General features: G+C 43.7%; 1 protein-coding gene across 2 annotated transcripts; it reads left to right on the forward strand.

Annotated features, from left to right (window-relative positions):
- The first annotated feature begins 5,975 nt into the window (after positions 1-5,975).
- Positions 5,976-20,412, forward strand: LOC125550752 (protein ZINC INDUCED FACILITATOR-LIKE 1). 2 transcript variants are annotated; one of them, XM_087517843.1, is made up of 18 exons: positions 5,976-6,287; positions 14,482-14,522; positions 14,720-14,780; positions 14,897-14,999; positions 15,090-15,192; positions 15,264-15,317; positions 15,409-15,471; positions 15,552-15,601; positions 15,679-15,754; positions 15,860-15,913; positions 16,903-17,103; positions 17,796-17,883; positions 18,982-19,067; positions 19,153-19,260; positions 19,513-19,557; positions 19,641-19,729; positions 19,888-19,931; positions 20,116-20,412. In XM_087517843.1, the coding sequence occupies exons 1-18, from the start codon at positions 6,089-6,091 to the stop codon at positions 20,217-20,219; spliced, it is 1,569 nt and encodes a 522-aa protein (XP_087373969.1). In that variant the 5' UTR covers positions 5,976-6,088; the 3' UTR covers positions 20,220-20,412. The 2 variants fall into 2 exon arrangements, with proteins under 2 accessions (XP_087373969.1, XP_048569791.2); XM_048713834.2 differs by lacking the exon at positions 15,860-15,913.
- The last annotated feature ends 273 nt before the right edge of the window (positions 20,413-20,685 follow it).

Here is a 20,685-nt window from a genome sequence, read left to right on the forward strand (position 1 = left end):
GATGGTTCCTTCTCTTTGGGTGTCCACCGCCCGCACCTCAGGAACCGCGAGTGGCCTAGATTACTCTGTAGTATTCGATCTTTATTAGCTTGCTAGCTAGCTTGCTAGCTAGCTAGCTAGCTAGTGATGTATTCGATATTATATCTATTATTCGAGACGATGTATTCGAGATTATATCTATTATTCGAGACGATGTATTCGAGATTATATCTATTATTCGAGACGACGTATTCGAGATTATATTCGATGATGCTTATTATGTACTATGATTGATTCAGTTTTTCCTTATTAATTGATTGCATCCATGCATTGTAATTTGAATATATTTCTTTTGGATTAGTTAAACAAAACCTATGGCGGACAATACCGGCAGAGAGGGAGAAGAGGCCCTGTTCAATATCATACGCAATCCTCGCGGGCCAGATGATGATCAGAATGAAGAAGATTATGACGGCTCCGAATATCTAAACAACACCGGGGAGGGTGATATGATATTCGATCGCGACGACCGAATTGATGAAGTCATGAACTATGAACATGACGAAGAAAATGTTGATCTTGAAACAACAAAGACCGGCGAGGTATATATATTTATATAAGCAGGCATCTGGTGATCATCACATGTTTTAAATGACTTGAAGATATATTAACAAATCAATCATTCTTCTTTCAGCCATCCGGATCGAGCGAATCTTCAGGCAACAGGAAACGAGGCCCGAAAAAAAAGTTGAAGGAGGGCATAAAGTACAATATCGAGGCCATCAAACCTAATGGCGAACCATTAGCGCCTAAGAAGATTGCGGACAAGTTCATTCGTCAGTGCAGAGTTCTTGTGAAGGACCAACTCCCGATCTCCCTACAAGAATGGAGAGAGCCAGCAAAGCCACGTCCAGGAGTTACTTTTGTCGACGACAGACAAAAACTTCTGCTTTGGGAAACGCTCATGGAACATTTCACCCTACCAGATCATTTCACAGATGCAGATGTGGAGAAAGTCAAGGACGCTGCTCTTAGGAAGGTGGCGGTTGCATTCAAGAACCACAAGATTCGTGAATGGGCCAAGTACGTCAAGGGAGGAAGGAAGACTCCAGTATTCGAGGGAACACTGGAGAAGCAAAGTGCTCATTGGGACGATTTCGTGAAATTCAAGGATTCGGAATTATCTAAGGAACGGTCGAGAATAAACAAGGCCAATGCCGCAAAAAAGGATAAATTCCATAAGCTGGGGCCAGGTGGCTATGCGGTGGGAATGACTAAGTGGGATAAGTCTGAGAAAGAGATGTTGGATGCACGTGTCACTCCAGAAACATTGAGCTGGCCCCCCAGGTGCAGGACTTGGTTCTATGCGCATGGGGGGGAGTTGGACCCGAAGACAGGCAAAGTTTCGAAGAAGGCATGTCTGGACGGAGCCGAAGATAAGCTACTTGTTGCAATAGAAGAGGCTCGATCGGGGGTGTTTGAGCCCAACAGAGAGAACGACGAGCTTACGCGTGCCCTGGGAAATCCTGAACACTCGGGAAGAACACAAGGCATGGGCGCTATGCCGTGGTATGAGGGGTTTTTGGACTGGAACGCCAACTACAGAACCCGTGCGAGAAATAAGATTGCGGAGGAGAAGAAGAGGAAGATGGAGGAGGAGCAGAGGAAGCTAGACTATGAACGGCTTCAAGGCCTAGAATCAACGCACGCGGACTTGGCAGTCAAATTCCAGCGGCAGCAGGAGCAGATCGACTCACTTAGCCAGCAAAGGGGGTCTCAGCAGCTAGCGGATGATCCACCATTGGATAGCACCGTCCCATCCATGCCGAAAAGCAGTGTGGGTTCCGCCCCGGGTGACGCATTGCTGGATAGCTACCAAGTGGATGACATCATGGAGAACACTAACTGCGAGCTACACTTCAAAATGAAGAACATATCCATGAAGGTGGCGGACGCCCTTGCTTTTACAAATCCCCCCGAGGCAACCTTCCATTGCAACCCGATTCCAGCGGGCTATGCTCGTGTCTTGGTTGATGAGGTGGTGGAGCAATATTCGGGGCTAGAGCTTGACATTCTTGGAGGTGACGATGAGCACACACTGGGAGAGGCCAACCATCGTATCATCCTATGGAGAAAGGATTGCATCATCTTTCGAAGGCCACCGACACCTCGTCATCTGACTCCTCGTCGAAGTCCGCCACCGAGTCAACAGACTCCCGCTCCTCCAAGTCCACCAACGCGTCAGGCCACTCCTCCTCCAAGTACAGCACAGCTTCAGGCCACTCCTCCTCCAAGTCCGGCACAGCTTTAGGCCACTCCTCCTCCTCCAACTCAGCCACATCAATCGTCTTCGCCACCTCAGCAATCACGGAAGAGAGCCGCCTCAACTATGGTGCGTAGCGGTACAAGTCGAGGTAGTACTGGAGGTACAGGCGGAGGCAAGCGATTTCAATATGGTCCAAGCCTCGCGCCTCTTCCGCAGAGGCCTTATGACAAGTCCGAGGAGGAAAACGTAGCCATATTGAAGGCCGAGGTGGAAGCCCATTTTGCACCGAAACCGCCATCGCCGCCAAGGGAGAAAGTGCCTGTGGAAAAGATTGACCACTTCATTCGTATGTCTAGAGCACCAGCTCCCAAGCCTGTTGACACAGACTATGAGCGCCACATCAAGAAGTTAAATCGAGCATATCTACAGAAAAGAGGCGAGCTCGAGCTCGAGCAAATCAGCTGGCAAAAGGAGCGGTAAAACCGTTCCCCAGCTGGGAGAACAGGCGGCGCAATCAATCCCCCCGCTTGTTGTGCCAACAACACATGAGAGTAGGCGCGCCCAATATTATTGTGGGCAAACCGTTAACGTTCCCGGGGTGGGCGATGTGGTAATAACTGAGGAGCATATTTCGCAGGCTAAAGCGATCGGGATCACTGTTGGACAACTCCTCGATATCGAGCCCATGTCTCCGACTAGAGAGGAGGAAATAAAACGGAAATATGTCCGGGGCCAACGTTTGGTCAAGCCAGACGAGGTCAAGAACCTCCCAACGAGAATGTATGAATTGCATCGATGGTACATGGACATTACCAAGATTTCCAATCGAGAGTCCCTCATGGTGAATGTCAAGGAGGAGCATTACTACCATGAGAAAGCTCTAGCCGTTGAGTATTCAGAACTGTTTCAGCTATACAATCAAGACGCACTCGACAAATCTATCGTCAGTTGCTATTGTCTGTAAGTGATTTCTTTCTGTAATTTAACTCTCAAGCTAGCTGTAGTGATCATTTTGATCAATCATTACCTGTAATTATCCTCACTATATTCTTTTCTGTGGTATTATGCAGGATGAAGATTTATGAAATGAAAAAAGGTGGACGCTATGGCATTGGGTTCATTGACCCAAATACCATTAATGAATACACATGGAAATTAGATCCATATTACGAAAAAAGTGTAGAGGAAAGCATGCTAGAGTTCTTCAAGCGCCTCAAATACAATGAAGATATACTACTTACTTACAACTTCGAGTGAGTCACACTGTCTTGTACTACAAATTCTGTTTTTGCCTACTAGCTAGCTACATGTTTTTGCTTACATATGCCCGCTTAATTAAGACATGCAAACGTGTGTGCATGCAGATTTCACTGGATCTTGTTAATCATTAAAGTTGATGAAGGAACAGTTGAAATACTAGACTCACTACTTAAGAAAGCAAGTGACTACACCATCGTGAAGGGGATAGTCAACAGGTAATTTCAATCATTATTAACTATATCTTGGCCTATTTAATTAGTTCGTTATTTCCTGATAACAACTATTTAATAACTCATTTATTCATTTTCTTTGTCGGCGGGCAGGGCTTGGGCAAAGTTCATTAGGGCCACTCCAGGCCCATGGAACCAAAATCTGAAATGGTATCGACCCCAGGTAAGTAATTAAGTAGTGCTAGCTAGCTGCCATCTCTTTAATTATCATGCTTGATTAATTATTATCTGATCAAATTCCATTCTCGTAAAGGCCCTGAAGCAGGCGCCGGAGAATAATCTGTGTGCATACTACGTTTGCGAGAACATTCGCATGATGGCGTCCGAAAGGAGCAAATCTCAAAGACAGGAGTGGGTACGTTTGTCAGAACACTATTCATAATTTTTACACCATTATCGATATCTAGTCACACAACTAATACACATGCATATTGATCTCCTTCTTAACAGTTCAAAGAGGTGCCGGAGAAGCTCCTAACAGAGGAGCGCATACAAGCAATTCAAGAGGAAATAGCGGGATTTTTGCTCGACCAGGTCATAGATCCCAAAGGAGAATACTATTACCCGCTACCGCCCCCATGAACCACTTTTAATTGTTATCGTGCTCCGAATGCACCAATTAGGCTAATGTCACTGGCTCCGAAGGCACCAATTAAGAGAAATTGTATATATATTAGGAGAAATTGTATATATAGAAGGCTAATGCCACTATATATATACTATATATATATATATATTATGACCGGTTCTACTAGAAATTCTATTTATATATATGCATAACGTGTACAATATGTAGTATCGTAAAATACCAGCAAACGAAAAAGAATTAAATGGAAAACACAAAATTAAATGAAAAGGAAATCATAAACCCAAAACCGCCCCAACCTTTTAATACCGGTTGGTGACACCAACCGGTACTAAAGGGCTCCCTACCCCCGAAGCTGGCTCGTGCCACGTGGTTGCCCTTTAGCACCGGTTCGTGATGAACCGGTACTAAGGGGGGGGGGGCTTTAGTGCCTACACTTTAGCGCCGGTTACGAAACCGGCACTAAAGGGCCTTACGAACCGGTGCTATTGCCCGGTTCTGCACTAGTGTCGATAGAACTTGAGGGAATATTTGTTCTACCTTTAGCTCCTTGTTGGGTTCGACACTCCTACTTATTGAAAGAGGCTACAATTGATCCCCTATACTTGTGGGTTATCATCCCCCGATGAGTTTAGGCCACCGGTGACGGTGTAACACCCTACTCCTACCTCAGTGTTCTTTGTATATGTCGAATAAATCTCCTCCCCTTGCAAGAGCCTCTCTCGGTCTCTTATATATTTGGGCTAGGCCCACCATGCCGTGACATAGGCAGCCACGGGGTCACCTGGCCCTTTCGAGACCGTACTCCTCGCGTCCTCTCACAAAGGACTTCTAACATACATCCAAACGTTGCCCATGCCACGGTATGGCCTTTTCTAGTCATGTCAACTTTTGGTCCTCGGGGGTGATTGGACGTGCAGAGGTGGGGAGGAGACCCTTCCCCAAGAAGAGGGTGTGGCCTGAAGACACACACCCCCTCCCTCGAGACCCCCTCCGGGCCCGCAGAGTTGGTCCCATGACGCGTCAAGCATAATTGGTTTGGTGTCAAAAATTGGCATCCCAATATTTGACATTGTGCCAAATATTGGCTACTAATTGGTTAGTTACCAAGTTGCCTTGTCCAACTCACATAAAGTTGCCAATATTTACAAGTCATAGTATTTCCATTATTTGGCAATGCCAACATTTGGCTAGCTAAATATTGGTAGCAAACCAATTATGCTCATAAGATGGCTTCCCTGGGAAGGACAATAGAGAACCCCCCACCTTGATCCCGCCAACACCCACGTTTTTAGAACCAGTTCTACGCACTCATTGTAATCATTAGGAACGTTATTTCCAACTTCACTCTCTGAACTGATCGCCTTAGGGTAAAACATCAGAAGGTGGACGCCTTGTCATAACACCAATACCTCTCTCCAAGCACTACACAACCTTTTAATCTCGCCACTCGTGGTCCTTTTGAGTAATGCATTCATGGGTGGACTCTCCCCCATGATTGTTCAAAGATTTTTGGAAATGATGTCACGCTAGTTATGGAAACGTCAATCAACCTTCTTTAACCTAGAAAGGAAATCCCCCAAAAAACAAACATCAACCAACCTCTTTCCCACCCACCCCGAGCACGTGCAGTTTATATAAGAAACCAGTGTTGGGTTCCCAGCACTGCGACGAGAGAACTAGTCCCCCGCCGGCCCCTAGGAGAGGCAGCTGGTAGGTAGCCATTGCCCTTGCATCACTACACGGCGGCCAGTGAGCATCGTGAATATGGAGGAGCAATATCACGATGAGCTGCGACAGCATGAGGCGGCAGCAGAGTCGTCGGTGCCGTTGCTGGAGAAGAGGGCCGGCGGCGTGTTGTACGTGGAGGGGTGCCCCGGGTGCGCGATTGACCGGAGGAAGGCCGAGAACCCGGACATCCCCTACAGCAGCTTCCTGTACGTATGGGTCATCACCCTAAGCACCGGTGAGTGCTACTACTACGACTCCATCAATCAACATCGCTAGTTTAGATCCCCGTCTGCACCTTGATTCATTGATGCAAAGTACCTCTTCTGATTATTTGATTGATTTGATTCCGAAATATATCCAGCATTCATCCATTAATCTATCGCGCGCGGCTGCATATACATGAACTGGTAGCCCATACCCTTATTAACAGTATAAGATATTTTAGATATTTTAATATAAACTTCTTTTGGATTAAAATGAATAAATAAACACATTAAAACGTGACTATGTACATTTGATTCATGAAAATATTAAAACATCTTATATTTCTAAACAGATTGAGTATTATACAACAGTAGGTTGGTGAACCTAGCTGCTTCTACTTGGGATTCAGAATATGAAAGTTAATGGACGCCGATAAGTGCCACACGTGTGGGCGTTAGGGAGTCCGCCCACACATTTTGTGTGGTGTATAAGAGGAACAGCCCACACACCTTCATGTGGGCAAAACAATTAGCGCCCACACGCCTCTTTTTTCCCTCCCGATCCCTCTCACACGCGTGTGTGTGGGCGAAGTTGATAACGCCCACACGCCCGTATGTCAGGCCTCGTGCCTCCTGGTCCCGCACGCCACGCGTGACGGTCACCGCGCGCCCGCAGTTGCCATGGTCCAGACCCTCGTCCATGTTCGTTTAATTGCAGTTGCCATGTCGCTGAACTACGGTTGCCATGTCGGACAACTGCAGTTGCCATGGTTGCTCAACTGCAGTTGCCATGTATGGTCTGATCTAATGTAGTTGCCATGATTTCATAACTTTAGGAGTTGTCACATACTAACACTAGGCAGTTGAGAGAGTTGCCATGTGCTCACAAGCATGCTAGGGCAGTTGCCATGTAAAAAGAAAGAGTTACCATCTGCTTACGTGCACGTTAGGGCAGTTGCCATGTACCATGCAAAAACATATGGCAACTCGGTAAAAGAGAGTTGCCATCTGCTTACGTGCACACTAGGCAGTTGTCGTGTACCCTGCAAAACACATGGCAAACTCGGGTAAAAAAAGAGAGTTGCCACCTGCTTATAAAAGCACACTAGGGGCAGTTGTCATGTGTAGTGCAAAAACACATGGCAACTAGCAGTTTGGGTGTGGGAGAGGAGAAGGGCGTGTGGGCAAGATGTCAAATGCCCACACACTAGCCCTTGTGTGTGCGTGCAAAGTGGCGTATGGGCGAACTGCTGAACGCCCACACACCAGCCCCTCCTGTGTGGTGAAACGGCCGTGTGGGCGACCGGCTAAACGTCCACACACCAGGCAGTCCTACGTGGCACTATAAACATGCCAAGATTCGTGCGCTCACAAACGGACGCGGATTCACGCGTGTGGGCGAGATACAAACGCCCACACGTGTGTGCGTTAACATTTCCGAAGTTAATAAAATCGACATTTATCAGGAAAAAAATCAATATCAATACAATTCTTTATTTTTCTTTTAACCTTTTGGTTACCCAGTTATGCAATGACAGCACAGAATAGCATCTAAAGGGTGCCATTTGCATCATAAGATATCTTTATCAAGTCTATCGAGAACATATTCTATCGCTATGGTGCTTTCAAGTCATTGCAGCACTCTTCCAACTTTATTATATTTTTAGTAGATGAGCACTACAATGACACCAATCAAAAAAAAAATCCCTGGGACATTTTAAAAGATTGCCGAGGAAAAACAACCCATCTGAACATTTCTTTAAGCCGCACAGCGGCAAAAGCAGCAGTTTTACAGGTTCCAAACGCACGTGCGACCGTGCAAGACACGGTAGGATGCAACACCAAAACGAGCAATATGAACAGAAGAAATTCTATTGTGAACCGTGTATATTATTAAAAAACGCATTTTGGCAATTAGAGCATCTCTAGTTGTAGTGGCTAATTGGGCTCTCGATATGTTTGCGGATATTTTTGGACGTGTTCACGGACAGAAGATGACCGAGCCTCATTTGTTCGCCCGAGCAACAACGTCCCCTCATTTCCCCCTTCTCATTTGTCCGCCTGGACCACGACGCTCCAGGTGGGGGCAAGATGGGGAGGGCGCGGCATGGACACAACCATAACAGAAAGAAAGAGAGCATGCCTAGGGCAAGGGGCCAAGGGTCGATTCGAAAGGATTTGGAGTGTTTCTGGTGTGTTGCGTTCGATGTGGCAGACGGGTCTAGACGGCCCCAATTCTGGCCCGCATATAGACCGGCTTTGGGGGCTGCTGGGCAGTCGGAACAAATGGACTAGGTACCGGAAGCATCATTGGAGTTTTTTTTTTGTCCGGGTATTGCCCGGTTACCCGCTCGGACACACGAAGATGGTTGTGGGGTTTGGTTGAAGATGATGTTGTGCTTTCGTGACTTGAGCCCTAAATCGTCTTTCGTATATACTCCATTTCTTCTCCTTTCACCGACTGTGAATAACTTCTCTCATACATAAAAAGAAACGGGTTTTGTTCGACACGTACGTGAATAAAGATATCTTTAGTGCACGATGTCACTCCGCCCATCCGATCATAACGTGGTTGCAGGCCCCTGCGCAGATCTCGCGTTCGCGACCGGTCCTGATAATGGCGGTAGAGCTTACCGTATAAAGAGAATCTTGAGATGAGACATGAAGGAAGAAGATTGTAAGTGCCCATTTCGGTGCTCAGACTCATCTGTATCCGGTTAGAAAAAAATCAAAACAAGTTCAAATAATTCCAATTTTTTTTTGTGTGATAGATAATTTGATGCATGAGGTTCGCTCTAATTTTTAGATCATTTGGATATCTGAGCTGCTCTGAGTAAAAAAGACAAATCGGGTCAGAACAGTGCGTGAATAGTTAACATTTTTACAGACCTCGAATTGGCCTTTTTTGCGGAGAGCTGCTCAGATATCCAAATGATTTAAAAATTGAAGCGAACCTCACGCATCAAATTATCTGTCACCCAAAAAAATTGGATTTTTTTAGTATTTGTTTTGAATTTTTTTGCCAGCGCGGGTGCAGTTGAGCCTGGGCTCAGAAGTGGGCATAAACCAGTTCGGAGTCCCGGATGAGATTACAGACACGACGTGGAGTCTCGAAATGGTCAAGAGGTAAAGATTGATATATATAGGACGATGGTATTCGAACATCTGAAGTGTTTCAGGGGTACCAGGTACTTATCGGGTCACCGGAAGGGGTTTCGGGCACCCCCGGCAAAAGATATGGGCCTTATGGGCCAAGAGGGGAAACACACCAGCCACAAAGGGCTGGTGCGCCCCCCATATGGGCCGGCCTAGGAGGAGAAGGAAAGGGGGAAGGGAAAGGAATCTTCCTCCCACCTATATATATGTGGGAGGGGGACGCCTAGTAAACACCAGATCAATTGTTAGCCGTGTGCGGCGCCCCCTCCACCGTTTACACTCCCGGTCATATTTTCATAATGCTTAGGCGAAGCCCTGCGGAGATTACTTCACCATCACCGTCACCACGCTGTCGTGCTGACGGAACTCATCTACTACCTCACCGTCTTGCTGGATCAAGAAGACGGAGGATGTCACCGAGCTGAACGTGTATAGAACACGGAGGTACCACGCATTTGGTACTTGATCGGTTGACATCATGGAGGAGCTGCTTGCAATGTCCATCTTGTCGGCTTGATGGAAGTTGCGAGAGATGCAATCTTGTTGCCGTTGTCCGTGCTAGCACGAGTGACGTTAGTGCGACGACGGTCTTCAACAATCGGTGCAGGTGTTGTTAGTTGTGGAAAGAACTAGGGTACACTGTTGCGTGCCATCGCACTTGAATGCAGATGATGTGCTTGGTACATAGCATGCGCAGGTTCGTTATTGGCCACTTCCTCCTGAAGTAGGGAAATCGAGCATGCGGCGTCAAGATTCGGTGGCCGTTGCACCAAGACCACCGCCTGGATATCCGATTGAAGGCCCTCCACAAAGCGAGTGAGGAAAAAGTATATATTGGTGAGTACACTTAGAACAAGATATCAGGTGGTTCATCAGAGTTTCGAAAGGCTCGATGAAATCGGCTATGTGTTTCTGTACAGACTGAAGCCTGATACCAGGAGGCTCAAAAAAATTCAGAACAACCATAGGTACCCAGTAGGATTTGTGCACTATGAACATTTGGAAATATTGTTCGCATGGTGTTTTCCAGAGTTGTGGATTATCACCGGTGACGACACATTTGGAAATATTATTTGGATAGTGTTTTCCAGAGCTGCGGGTTATCACCAGTGAAGACGGGGATGCTCATGGAGGGTGGTGGCTGGCCTATGGCGGCGAGAACAGAGGAGAGATGGGTTGTGGATGCATACCCAAGACCGGGAGTGCCGTCGGTGACACTGGGGTCACCAACGGAAGTCCCCGGTGAGATGTTTCTCATCGTGGATGATTTATGTGTGGAATGCCTCCCGCACGGTGAGCGGCGGATGCGGTGTTGTCATTCCACTCAACGAGGATGGGGCACTCCTAGAGTCGTCGCCTAAAGCAACCGATGACCCCGAGCTTGGCGAAGCGAGCTTCCAGATCTAGCTTCTTGTGATGCAGATCGTCGATCTGCAACGACTGGTTGCGGAGTTGGGATGCTTGCGCATTGAGCTGCTTCATGATGTTGGTAGTGTCCTCCTTGGAATCCTAGTGAAGCTTGCCGAGGTAGACCTTCAGAGCTGGACCCATGGTGCCGATGAGGATCTGGTGGGTGTGGACACATCATCGGATGTTGATGGCCTGCAAGTGCACAGGATTTAGTTGTAACTTTTTCGAAGTAAGAGTATTGATCCCATAGGGAGCACGGAAATCAAACTTTTAACTCTTGTAGTGAATTATGTATTTTATGCCTGCAGATAATTGTGGAATTCAAGCAAAGTGAGGGAGGAAATAAATTGTAATTGAGTAGTGGAAAAAACTTTGAAGTAAATAACATAAAAGTAAATAAAGAACAGTATCTAGAGTGACTGATGGAACAACAGAGGAGTACGGTGTTCCCAGGAAGTCTGAAATCCCCATTGATATGTTTCTAGTGCACCTATGCATGGGCATAGTATAGTATGGATACTTCAGCCTCTTGACGATTATGCTGGGTGGAGCCGGCCACAGAACACATTCTACTCGAGGTAGACTTCATGCCACATACACCACCATCATAGTCTCCCCCATAGGGTTACAACTCATTATAAATTAAGGGTTTACCCTATGGACATAACCTCTCTAAGGGTTCTCCGTAACTCCCTTGTCAATTGCAAAGGTTAGGAGCAAAGGTTTTTACTGTCACCTTGAATTACCTTCACATCCTAGCCCTTTACAACAACAGTGATATACTTTGTGGCCATAAGGCAAAAATGCCGAGTGGGGCCCCTTCGCAACAATAATGAAGTTATTAAACTAAGCATTCAACAGAGGATCTCATATCCAAAATAACGATTCAGATCCTACACATACCAAGGTTCATCCAGATCCCCGAGAACTAGGGGTCTAACCACACATGGAGACAACAAACATCATGACAAAGGTGATGACAAACATGGGTTGATGATACAAATAGCACACAGGATGATCCACTAGGGTTCCTGATGTTACAATCATAAGGATGTGGATGATGATGGCAATGACAGTGGTGATGATGTTGATGACGATGATAGTGGTGATGATGTTGTAGTCCCCTTGTGCTTGATGAGAAGATGACCCTCTTCTCCTTGCCAATCCCTCCTCCGGATGATCTCCGGAGGCTAGGGTTCTGCCTTCTGGACAAGTTTCTGTTCTCTCTGGGTGTCTGATCCCTGATCCAATTTCATGGGGTGGAAGTAGTCGACCAGGCAGCGGCGCTGGCACCTCATACGACCGCCCATGCGAGCAGGTGCGTCGCATGGAACGCCGTCCTTTGCTCTAGAGGTGCAGTGGTTACTCCTTCTTTGGTCTCCTTACTTGATTCATTTATGGTAGGTGATTATCACTTTAAATACGTGATTTCAGTACCATTTTTGGGGATCTCCTCCATATTATGCTAAGTGGTACAAAAAGCATTACCTGAGAGATTATCAATAAAAAGAGGTGTGTGAACACGGTAAAATTTGACAAAGCCTACATGTAGGCACAAAATATCTAGCAAAATTATCACATAAATTGGACTCATTAGGTGTCCATGATGATCTAGGGAGGAGAGGAAGGGTGGTAAGTGGTCTCTGATACCACGAGGTTATGTACCACTTGATCTATTCACTCATAGATACACTTCCTACGGTTCATACGGATCACATGATTTGGTAGGTAGTTCTTGAGGAAGGAGAAAGGAAAATAAAAGAGAAAAGCCATTGCAATCCAAGCCTGATCCACTAGTGCCTTTTCCGTTCGCTCCTCTTCTCCTTAAGTAGTTGCAAATGACGTGTTAGCCCGAGTCTTGGTGTAGTTGACCCAGTTGGACCCCTGTATTTCCTAATGGGTTGCACCAGCCGAGACGGCCTTCAGATGACGCACCTCCCTTCACGGTTTGTCCTAGTGGCTGCCATGGCAGCGTTTCTCACTTTGATGTCATCTGCGTTGGCTTCCATGGCAGCGGAAGGAGAAAGGAAAATAAAAGAGAAAAGCCGTTGCAATCCAAGCCTGATCCACTAGTGCCTTTTCCGTTCGCTCCTCTTCTCCTTAAGTAGTTGCAAATGACGTGTTAGCCCGAGTCTTGGTGTAGTTGACCCAGTTGGACCCCTGTATTTCCTAATGGGTTAAACCAGCCGAGACGGCCTTCAGATGACGCACCTCCCTTCACGGTTTGTCCTAGTGGCTGCCATGGCAGCGTTTCTCACTTTGATGTCATCTGCGTTGGCTTCCATGGCAGCGGTTTGAGTTGGCACTATATTTGGTATCCCAACAAAGATGCAGTGCCGCCTAGAAGGTTTCCGCTTGGAACGACGCGGTCGATTTCAGATGCTCACTAATTCGTTGGCTTCCTTCCTCCTCCTTGTCCTCTTCATGGACAATGTCTGCGCACGCAGGGGGAAATTCCACGGACCTGGGTGGTTAACAGAGTGAAGTCCATTTCGCTTCCGCATTTTACCATTCCGTTCGGTAGGGTCCGGTTCTTGAGGAACAATCCGGGCGGATAAAGGTGGCATTGGGCTGCCATTGATCTCGGTCCTGGCGTGGTTAGTGAGGATGGTGAGGATGAATCGGTTGGTTGGATACTTGTTTGCCAACAATGGCGCGGGAGGAATACCCTAGTTCGTCAGTACCACCTGTTCCCTATATGTGAAAATATGTTGAGCTAGTTTGGGTGGAATCCACGACTCCACGCCTGGGTAAAAAAGGAGCCTGGCTTCAGCCTGGGAAAGTGAAAAATGATGCTTGGTCAGGCTAGCCCGAGTTGGTGTGTTTGACACATGTCCTGAGCCTGGCTAGCAATTAATTGCTTTGTCAGTCTATAAAAAAGATTACATGTAACTTTATCAGACAACAACAAATAAGAAGTACGAACCAACCTGTGGTTGGATGGTTAGAGGGGCAGTGGTATCCCTAGCCCACCAGGGTTTAAGTCCTGGTGCTCGCATTATTTCTGGATTTATTTCAGAATTTCTGGCGTTTGTACTGTGTTAAAAAAACATCCAGATTGTTCTCAAGCACCGTTCAGGCCAGGTAAATCTTTGCTAGGCCTCCAACCAAACAAGCCCATAATAATGAAAAACTGTATGAGGTCTTTTACACTACTGGAATGGTTCGGTTTTGCTTAACTGTTTTTACCTGAATTTTATTGACTACCATGGAATATGTCTATCAAGTAGTAGTTCAAAGTCAACATTGCAGAACTAACTCAGTTAGGCCTTCTTTGGTTTGGAGGAATTTTGTAGGAATTTCATAGGATAGGATTTTTATAGGAAACATTTCTTTAGAGTCCTTTGGTTTTTATGTAGGAATAACCTATGGAGGAATTCTTCATGTCCTTCAGATTTCGTAGGAAAATAAACATTAGCCTAGACTCAATGGAAAATCCTATGATGTGAACCAAAGGACATCTCCTTTCCTATGTCTATTCATAGGATTTGAATACATGTCATCTCATTCCAATGAATTTTCTTTGGTTCATAGGGTAGAAAAATCATAGGGAATGAGATGTCCTTTGTGGAAAAAAGGAATAAACGTAACCATCTACGTGATTGTACTGTTCTTTGTGGACATAATTTCTGGTTCTAATATTTCGTCTGGCTTTTCCAGCTTTACCAATATCTTCACTGTTCCCCTACTTGTACTTCATGGTATGTATTATTATCCAACTTGTTTTGGTTTGATACTTACATGGCCACTGTTTAGGAAGAAATAGCACTCTTGCTTTTTTTTTTTTGAACATTTCACTTTGTTTCACTTATATTTTCTTATCCATGCATATACCCATCTCTGATGTATCTGTTGCTAAATAATAATATTTTTCATACTATCTCCTACTTCTTTACAGATAAGAGACTTGCATGTTGCAAAAAGAACAGAAGACATTGGGTTCTATGCTGGGTTTGTAGGTGAATTCTCTTAACAAGTTCTGATTGGATGATTAATTACTTGAGCCGCATGATTCAATGATTAAACTGCATGATTACTAAATGTGACAGTTTTTGTTTTCATTGGAAAATTTCAGGCGCTTCTTTTATGTTCGGAAGATTTTTGACTGCAACTATTTGGGGAATAGCAGCAGACCGTATTGGCAGAAAACCAGTTATTCTGTTCAGCGTTTTCTCCGTGTTTGTAACATTTAGCCTCTTATTTACTCCTCTATTTCAACTCCTATTTTATTAGTTGGGTCTCTAACTTGATTCTTGTTAACATCTCAGGGTAGTATTTAATACTTTGTTTGGGCTTAGTGTCACCTATTGGATGGCGATAGCTACAAGGTTTCTCATGGGTGCTTTGAATGGCTTACTCGGACCCATAAAGGTATGTCGAATTTCAAACACTTTTTATGTCAGATTGTGTATGCCTTACGAATTTGTGCCTGATTTTTGCAGGCTTATTCTATTGAAGTTTGCCGACCCGAACATGAAGCTCTAGCACTATCACTTGTAAGATAGTCATGTGTACCCATGCACTTATAAGTTATAACATATCTACTTTCAGTACTTTTAGTTTTTCTGTCACTTTATTGCAATTCAGGTTAGCACATCATGGGCAATAGGTCTCATCATTGGTCCTGCTCTTGGAGGCTACCTTGCACTGGTATGAAATAGAAAATTTAACTTCATGATATACTTAACTGTCATCCTATTAGTATACCAACCTGGTTGTTTTTATGGCAGCCTGCAGAAAAATATCCAAATATCTTTTCGCCTGACTCACTCTTTGGAAGGTATCCTTTTGTGTTGCTAAATTAGATTATCCTAGATAATTGTTCTGCAGATACTTACTTTTGGTGAAACTTGTCAGGTTCCCGTACTTCTTACCATGCTTATGCACATCAGTCTTTGCTGCCGTTGTTCTGACAGGCTGTCTATGGATGCCGGTATGTGATATTCAAATGGTGTTAGCTTCCTTGGTTATGCAGTCAGTCTAATTGCACCTTCGTAATTACATTTGCTATGTTTTCGCCACTTCATGTGGCCTGCAGGAAACCTTATATTGTCGGCATGAACACAGATATTCTATATTTATAAGTCTTGCTGTACCTTCTTCACATACTTTTCTTGGCAATCCCAGAACCAAATATTTTCAAATGTCTTGTTCAAAGGCCATATATAATATAATTGACCTTCAACATTTTCTGAATGTGGTTCTACAACCAAGTCCGCGACTCTTTTCTGTTCTTTCCTTTCAGTAACTAGTGGCAGGACATTGAATCTGACATGATACTGTAGAAAAAATATTTTTTTTGGAAAAGGAGGCTTGCCCCCGGCCTCTGCATCTAAGCGATGCATGCACCATCTTATTAAAAGTCTCAAAAAAGCACAAGGTCTTAGATTCATTACAGCTCGCAAGCGGAGCAAAAAAGAAAAATAGAACTCAATACCACAACCGGTATGTATAATAGGACAAGATCCCTAAACTCCTATCCTATTATGAGACCCCCATCCAAGCCGGTTGAATATAACCCGTGCTACCATCTTCTACTGGTTGCACCCAGTAACCGAAGGCTCCCTGGAGTTTGTAGGTGTGAGTAAGGACCACGTACGGATCCGTAGCCCTGAAAATGACCTGCAGAAACTTTAAGATGTGTTGTCTGTTAAAAATCATGACGTTCCTGCAGTTCCATGTAGCCCAAATAAGCGCCCATATTTCAATCCAAATACGAGACGCAGTAATATGGTCTACTCCAGCTAACCACGTCCCAAATAACGATTCAATGCTAACTGGAGGAATAATGTTAAAGGCTATATGAATCGTTCGCCAAAATAATTTCGCGAGAGGGCAATTTGTGAATAGGTGTTATATTGTTTCATCATGATCACAAAAACAACATCGTGCACTGCCTACTCAACGTCGCTTTAGTAAATTATCTTTGGTGAGGATCACTTGCTTGTGAACAAACCACATAAAAATTATAATACGCAAGGGAACCTTAACTTTCCATATACTGTAGAAAAGATGATGCTCTTTGTAGTTAATGTTGATTATTCCCCCGTTTGTTGTAATATATCTTGAGACATATTTCAGGAAACATTACACAAGCATAAGGCCAGTGAAAATGGCAAACAAAGTGTTGATGCTTTGGAGGCCCATCTGATTGATCCGCAAGAAAAGGTCGAAGAAAGTGACAGTGTAGATACCAAGAAGAGCTTATTCAAGAATTGGCCATTGATGTCTTCCATAATTGTTTATTGTATCTTCTCCTATCATGACATGGCTTATACAGAGGTATTATTTTCTATTTATTTAGTTCATGGAATTGAAGTTTTCCAAGAGAAAAGCATACAACCTTTTGTGCTTTAAATAAACTTGTGGTGAATGGTAGAAAATGAGAATAATTAGTAGGAGCAGAATCAATGTGCTCTCTGTAGTATATCTATGTGTGTACGGTAGCTATATCTGTGAATGTCAAATGTTAACTTTTTCTTGGTTTACACTGAGCTGAGCCCTTGAACAATTTTATAAGAGACGTGATATTTGATGTTTAACACAATTTTTTGAGTGTAATATGCACCATAGGTATGATCTTAAGTACAATAAAACATACAACTTGCAACGGCAAATTAATGTTTTTTACAGTTAGAGATGCCCTAACATTAAAAACTTGCTTACCACAAAGTAACTTGTAACTTCAGAAAGAATGTATTAGTAGTTCAATGTTAGTGTAGATGATGGTAATTACTTGGGACAATCATAAGAGAGAATTTGAGTGTATAGTTGCTCCAATTCATACATGCGCTCTAGAGTATTTTACTTGTTCAACCTCTGTGCTAACATATGACTTGGATTTCTCGTACCATCATATATTTGGTTGCTAACACAGTTTTTTTTTTCTAGTTTTCTGATAGCTATTACACAACCTATTTCAAATAAACTCCAGCTTGTTTTTGAGAAACCATGGTATTTGAAATCAACTTCAGGTGTTCTCTCTATGGGCTGAAAGTGACAAGAAGTATGGTGGACTAGGTTTATCGTCCCAAGATGTGGGCCAAACGCTCGGAATAACAGGTATTATTTTGTTTGTGCTTTGACAAGTATCTATTTTCTTATGGGAACAGTATGGAAGAACTCCACTGTGGTGTATATTAATATTCAGTAACTAAAGTACAAAATAATCGCGTATCTTTATTTTGCTTTTCAGTTTTCACCTTTATTTAGGACATGGTCAACTCTTTATTTAGGAATTCTTCCTTTCAAGTCTGCAAATGGTAGTCATTTCCATCTTAGGTTCAACCTCGCTTATAATAATATGGCTGTGTGCATTGCTTGATGCAGAGGCTAGGAGTTCAACCACCTTTTCGAAAAAAGTCTGCTAATGGTAGCCATTTCCATCTGTGTTAATGATGGAATCTTCTCATCGTTTGTTCAAATGTTCTAGCAGCCGAGAGTAATCAACTCAATTAAAAGTATAATAATTTGGGCCCAACGTGAGCTTTAACCGTTAGACAAAATAGGAAATGGACAAATCGATTTTCTCTATTGTAGTGAGAGATAGAGAGATAGATACATCATAGGCCTCATGGGTTACTCTGCGCCTAAAACTAACGTATACATGATATACAAGAGTAATACTCTTAACACCCCCATCAAGCTCTAGGTGGATCTGAAACATTGAGTTTGAGAATATGAAGCCGATATTGTTCTCTAGTTTGGGGCTTGGTGAAGAAATCTGGCAGTTGAATCTATGTTGGTTGGGACATATTGCAAACAATGAAACGAATAGTTGACTGTTGGCAGTGAGAGTGCATGAACAATGCTTCCATGCCAATATGCTTGGCTAGCTCATGCTTAACTGGATCGTTGGCAATCTGAATAGAATCATTGCTATCACAAAGGAGAGATGTGAAACATCACATGGAACACGAAGCAACCCAAGAGCCGTCGAAAACATACAATCTCTGATGTGGCAGTGCCGCAGTGGCAAGGGGCTCGAAGTACATTAAAATTGGATGCATTATCAACCATATTTCACTAACATAGTACACACTTAGTAGCATCTATCTTTAAGTTCTTTTCCTCAAGCATATTCCTTGGTATTAACTTTCCTTTTCAGTAGAGCCAGCCTTCTGTGATAACAACACTGTCAGTATCGTACGTCCATTTCAGGTGGCAGTTTGCTTGTGTATCAAATGTTCATATACCCATGCATCAATAAAGTTCTTGGACCGATCAAATGTTGTCAAATCGCAGCCGTGAGTAAAAAACTTCTATTGTTTAATTGCTGAAGTTCTCCTATCCTCTGACTGCATATATTGACTATTGTGATTGACCTTGCAGGCTCTGTGCATACCTATTCTATTCACCTATCCCTATATGACATACCTCTCAGGAGCTGCATTATCAATCATTCTGACTATTGCATCAGTCTTAAAAAATAATATTTCTGTGAGTATTCCTTTTATCTCACTTCAAAATCCTTATTACTACATTAAGTTTCAGAATTGACTGAGTAGATGGCAACTATATAAATGTGAAAATTCTACATTAGTGCTTGGTCGCCTCTTACGAGTAGTACATGTTTGTGGCTTGTAACATTTTTTATTTTAAGATGAGAAAACCAGATAATGTGTATTATTTGTCCGGCGGTCACTAAAAGTTATCTCATGTTAATAATGTTCCTCATGATTACTATAACAGGCTACCATCATTACAAGCATCTTCATCCTTCAAAACAACGCTGTGGTATGGAAACCATAGATTAATCTCGATTCAATGCATTTTATATTAGATATCTGTCGCACTAATGACCATGCAATTACTAACAGTCTCAGGACCAAAGAGGAGCAGCCAATGGATTAGCCATGACTGCAATGTCCCTTTTCAAGGCAGTTGCTCCTGCAGGCGCCGGCATTGTGTGAGTATTCTTTGTTCCTCATTGCTTCTAAAAAATATTTTATATGTTACAAGGCAAATTAAACTTTAATACTAGCTCACACTGCTAGTACTTTGGCAACCACATTTAAACTGAATGTATTTGAAGCTCAGAAGTTCACATGTCTTTAATGTATGCAGGTTCTCATGGGCGCAGAAACGCCAACATACTTTCATCCTTCCAGGTAAACATTGTTATCCTTTTTTGAGGAAATTTCACATAACATACATTTTATTGCCAAATGCAGCTATTCTTCGATCCTCGGTCTGCTTTAGATATTATTTTTAACATTTTAACTAGTTGAGACTTGATAGATCTTGCGAGGTTTTTACTGCTGTATAATTTTTCTCCACTTTCGTCTCATACAGGTGATCATATGGTGTTCTTTCTGCTGAACATGATAGAGCTCCTTGGACTTGTCCTCACGTTCAAACCCTTCCTCGCCGTGCCAGAGCAGTATGATAGAAACTAGCTTTTCAGTTATTATTCTAGAAGTTTTGGATTATAACTCAGATGTTGATTACTCATGGGTCCCGCACCCGCAACGCTTAAGGCGCCCTTGAACCAGGATAGAGGTGATTAAGTACTACCTGTATTTTGTATGTAACATTGTTAAGCAATGGGTAAAGCGTCTCAACCCCTAGACAAGGAGCCCGCATGGTTTATATTGATCTGTCGAGGAGTCCCTCGTAGGGTTTATAGGATGTGGCGCACAACCCAACAACCAGAGACGATTACAACGGGAGGTTAACAGGGAGAAAGGATAAGAGGTTGGGAAAGATTTAAACAAGAAGATCTCCCCAGTAACTCTATTCCTATCGTGAACATCAAGGAGAGTCTGGTCGGTCCACCTCATGACCGAACCAACATATACTTTAACATCCTCCCTTAATCTAAACTCCTCAAGTCTAGATTATGTTTAAACTCTTCAAACGGTC

This window comes from Triticum urartu, chromosome 4A, assembly GCF_056163025.1.
Source record: "Triticum urartu cultivar PI428250 chromosome 4A, HENAU_Tu73, whole genome shotgun sequence".
NCBI lineage: Eukaryota > Viridiplantae > Streptophyta > Magnoliopsida > Poales > Poaceae > Triticum > Triticum urartu.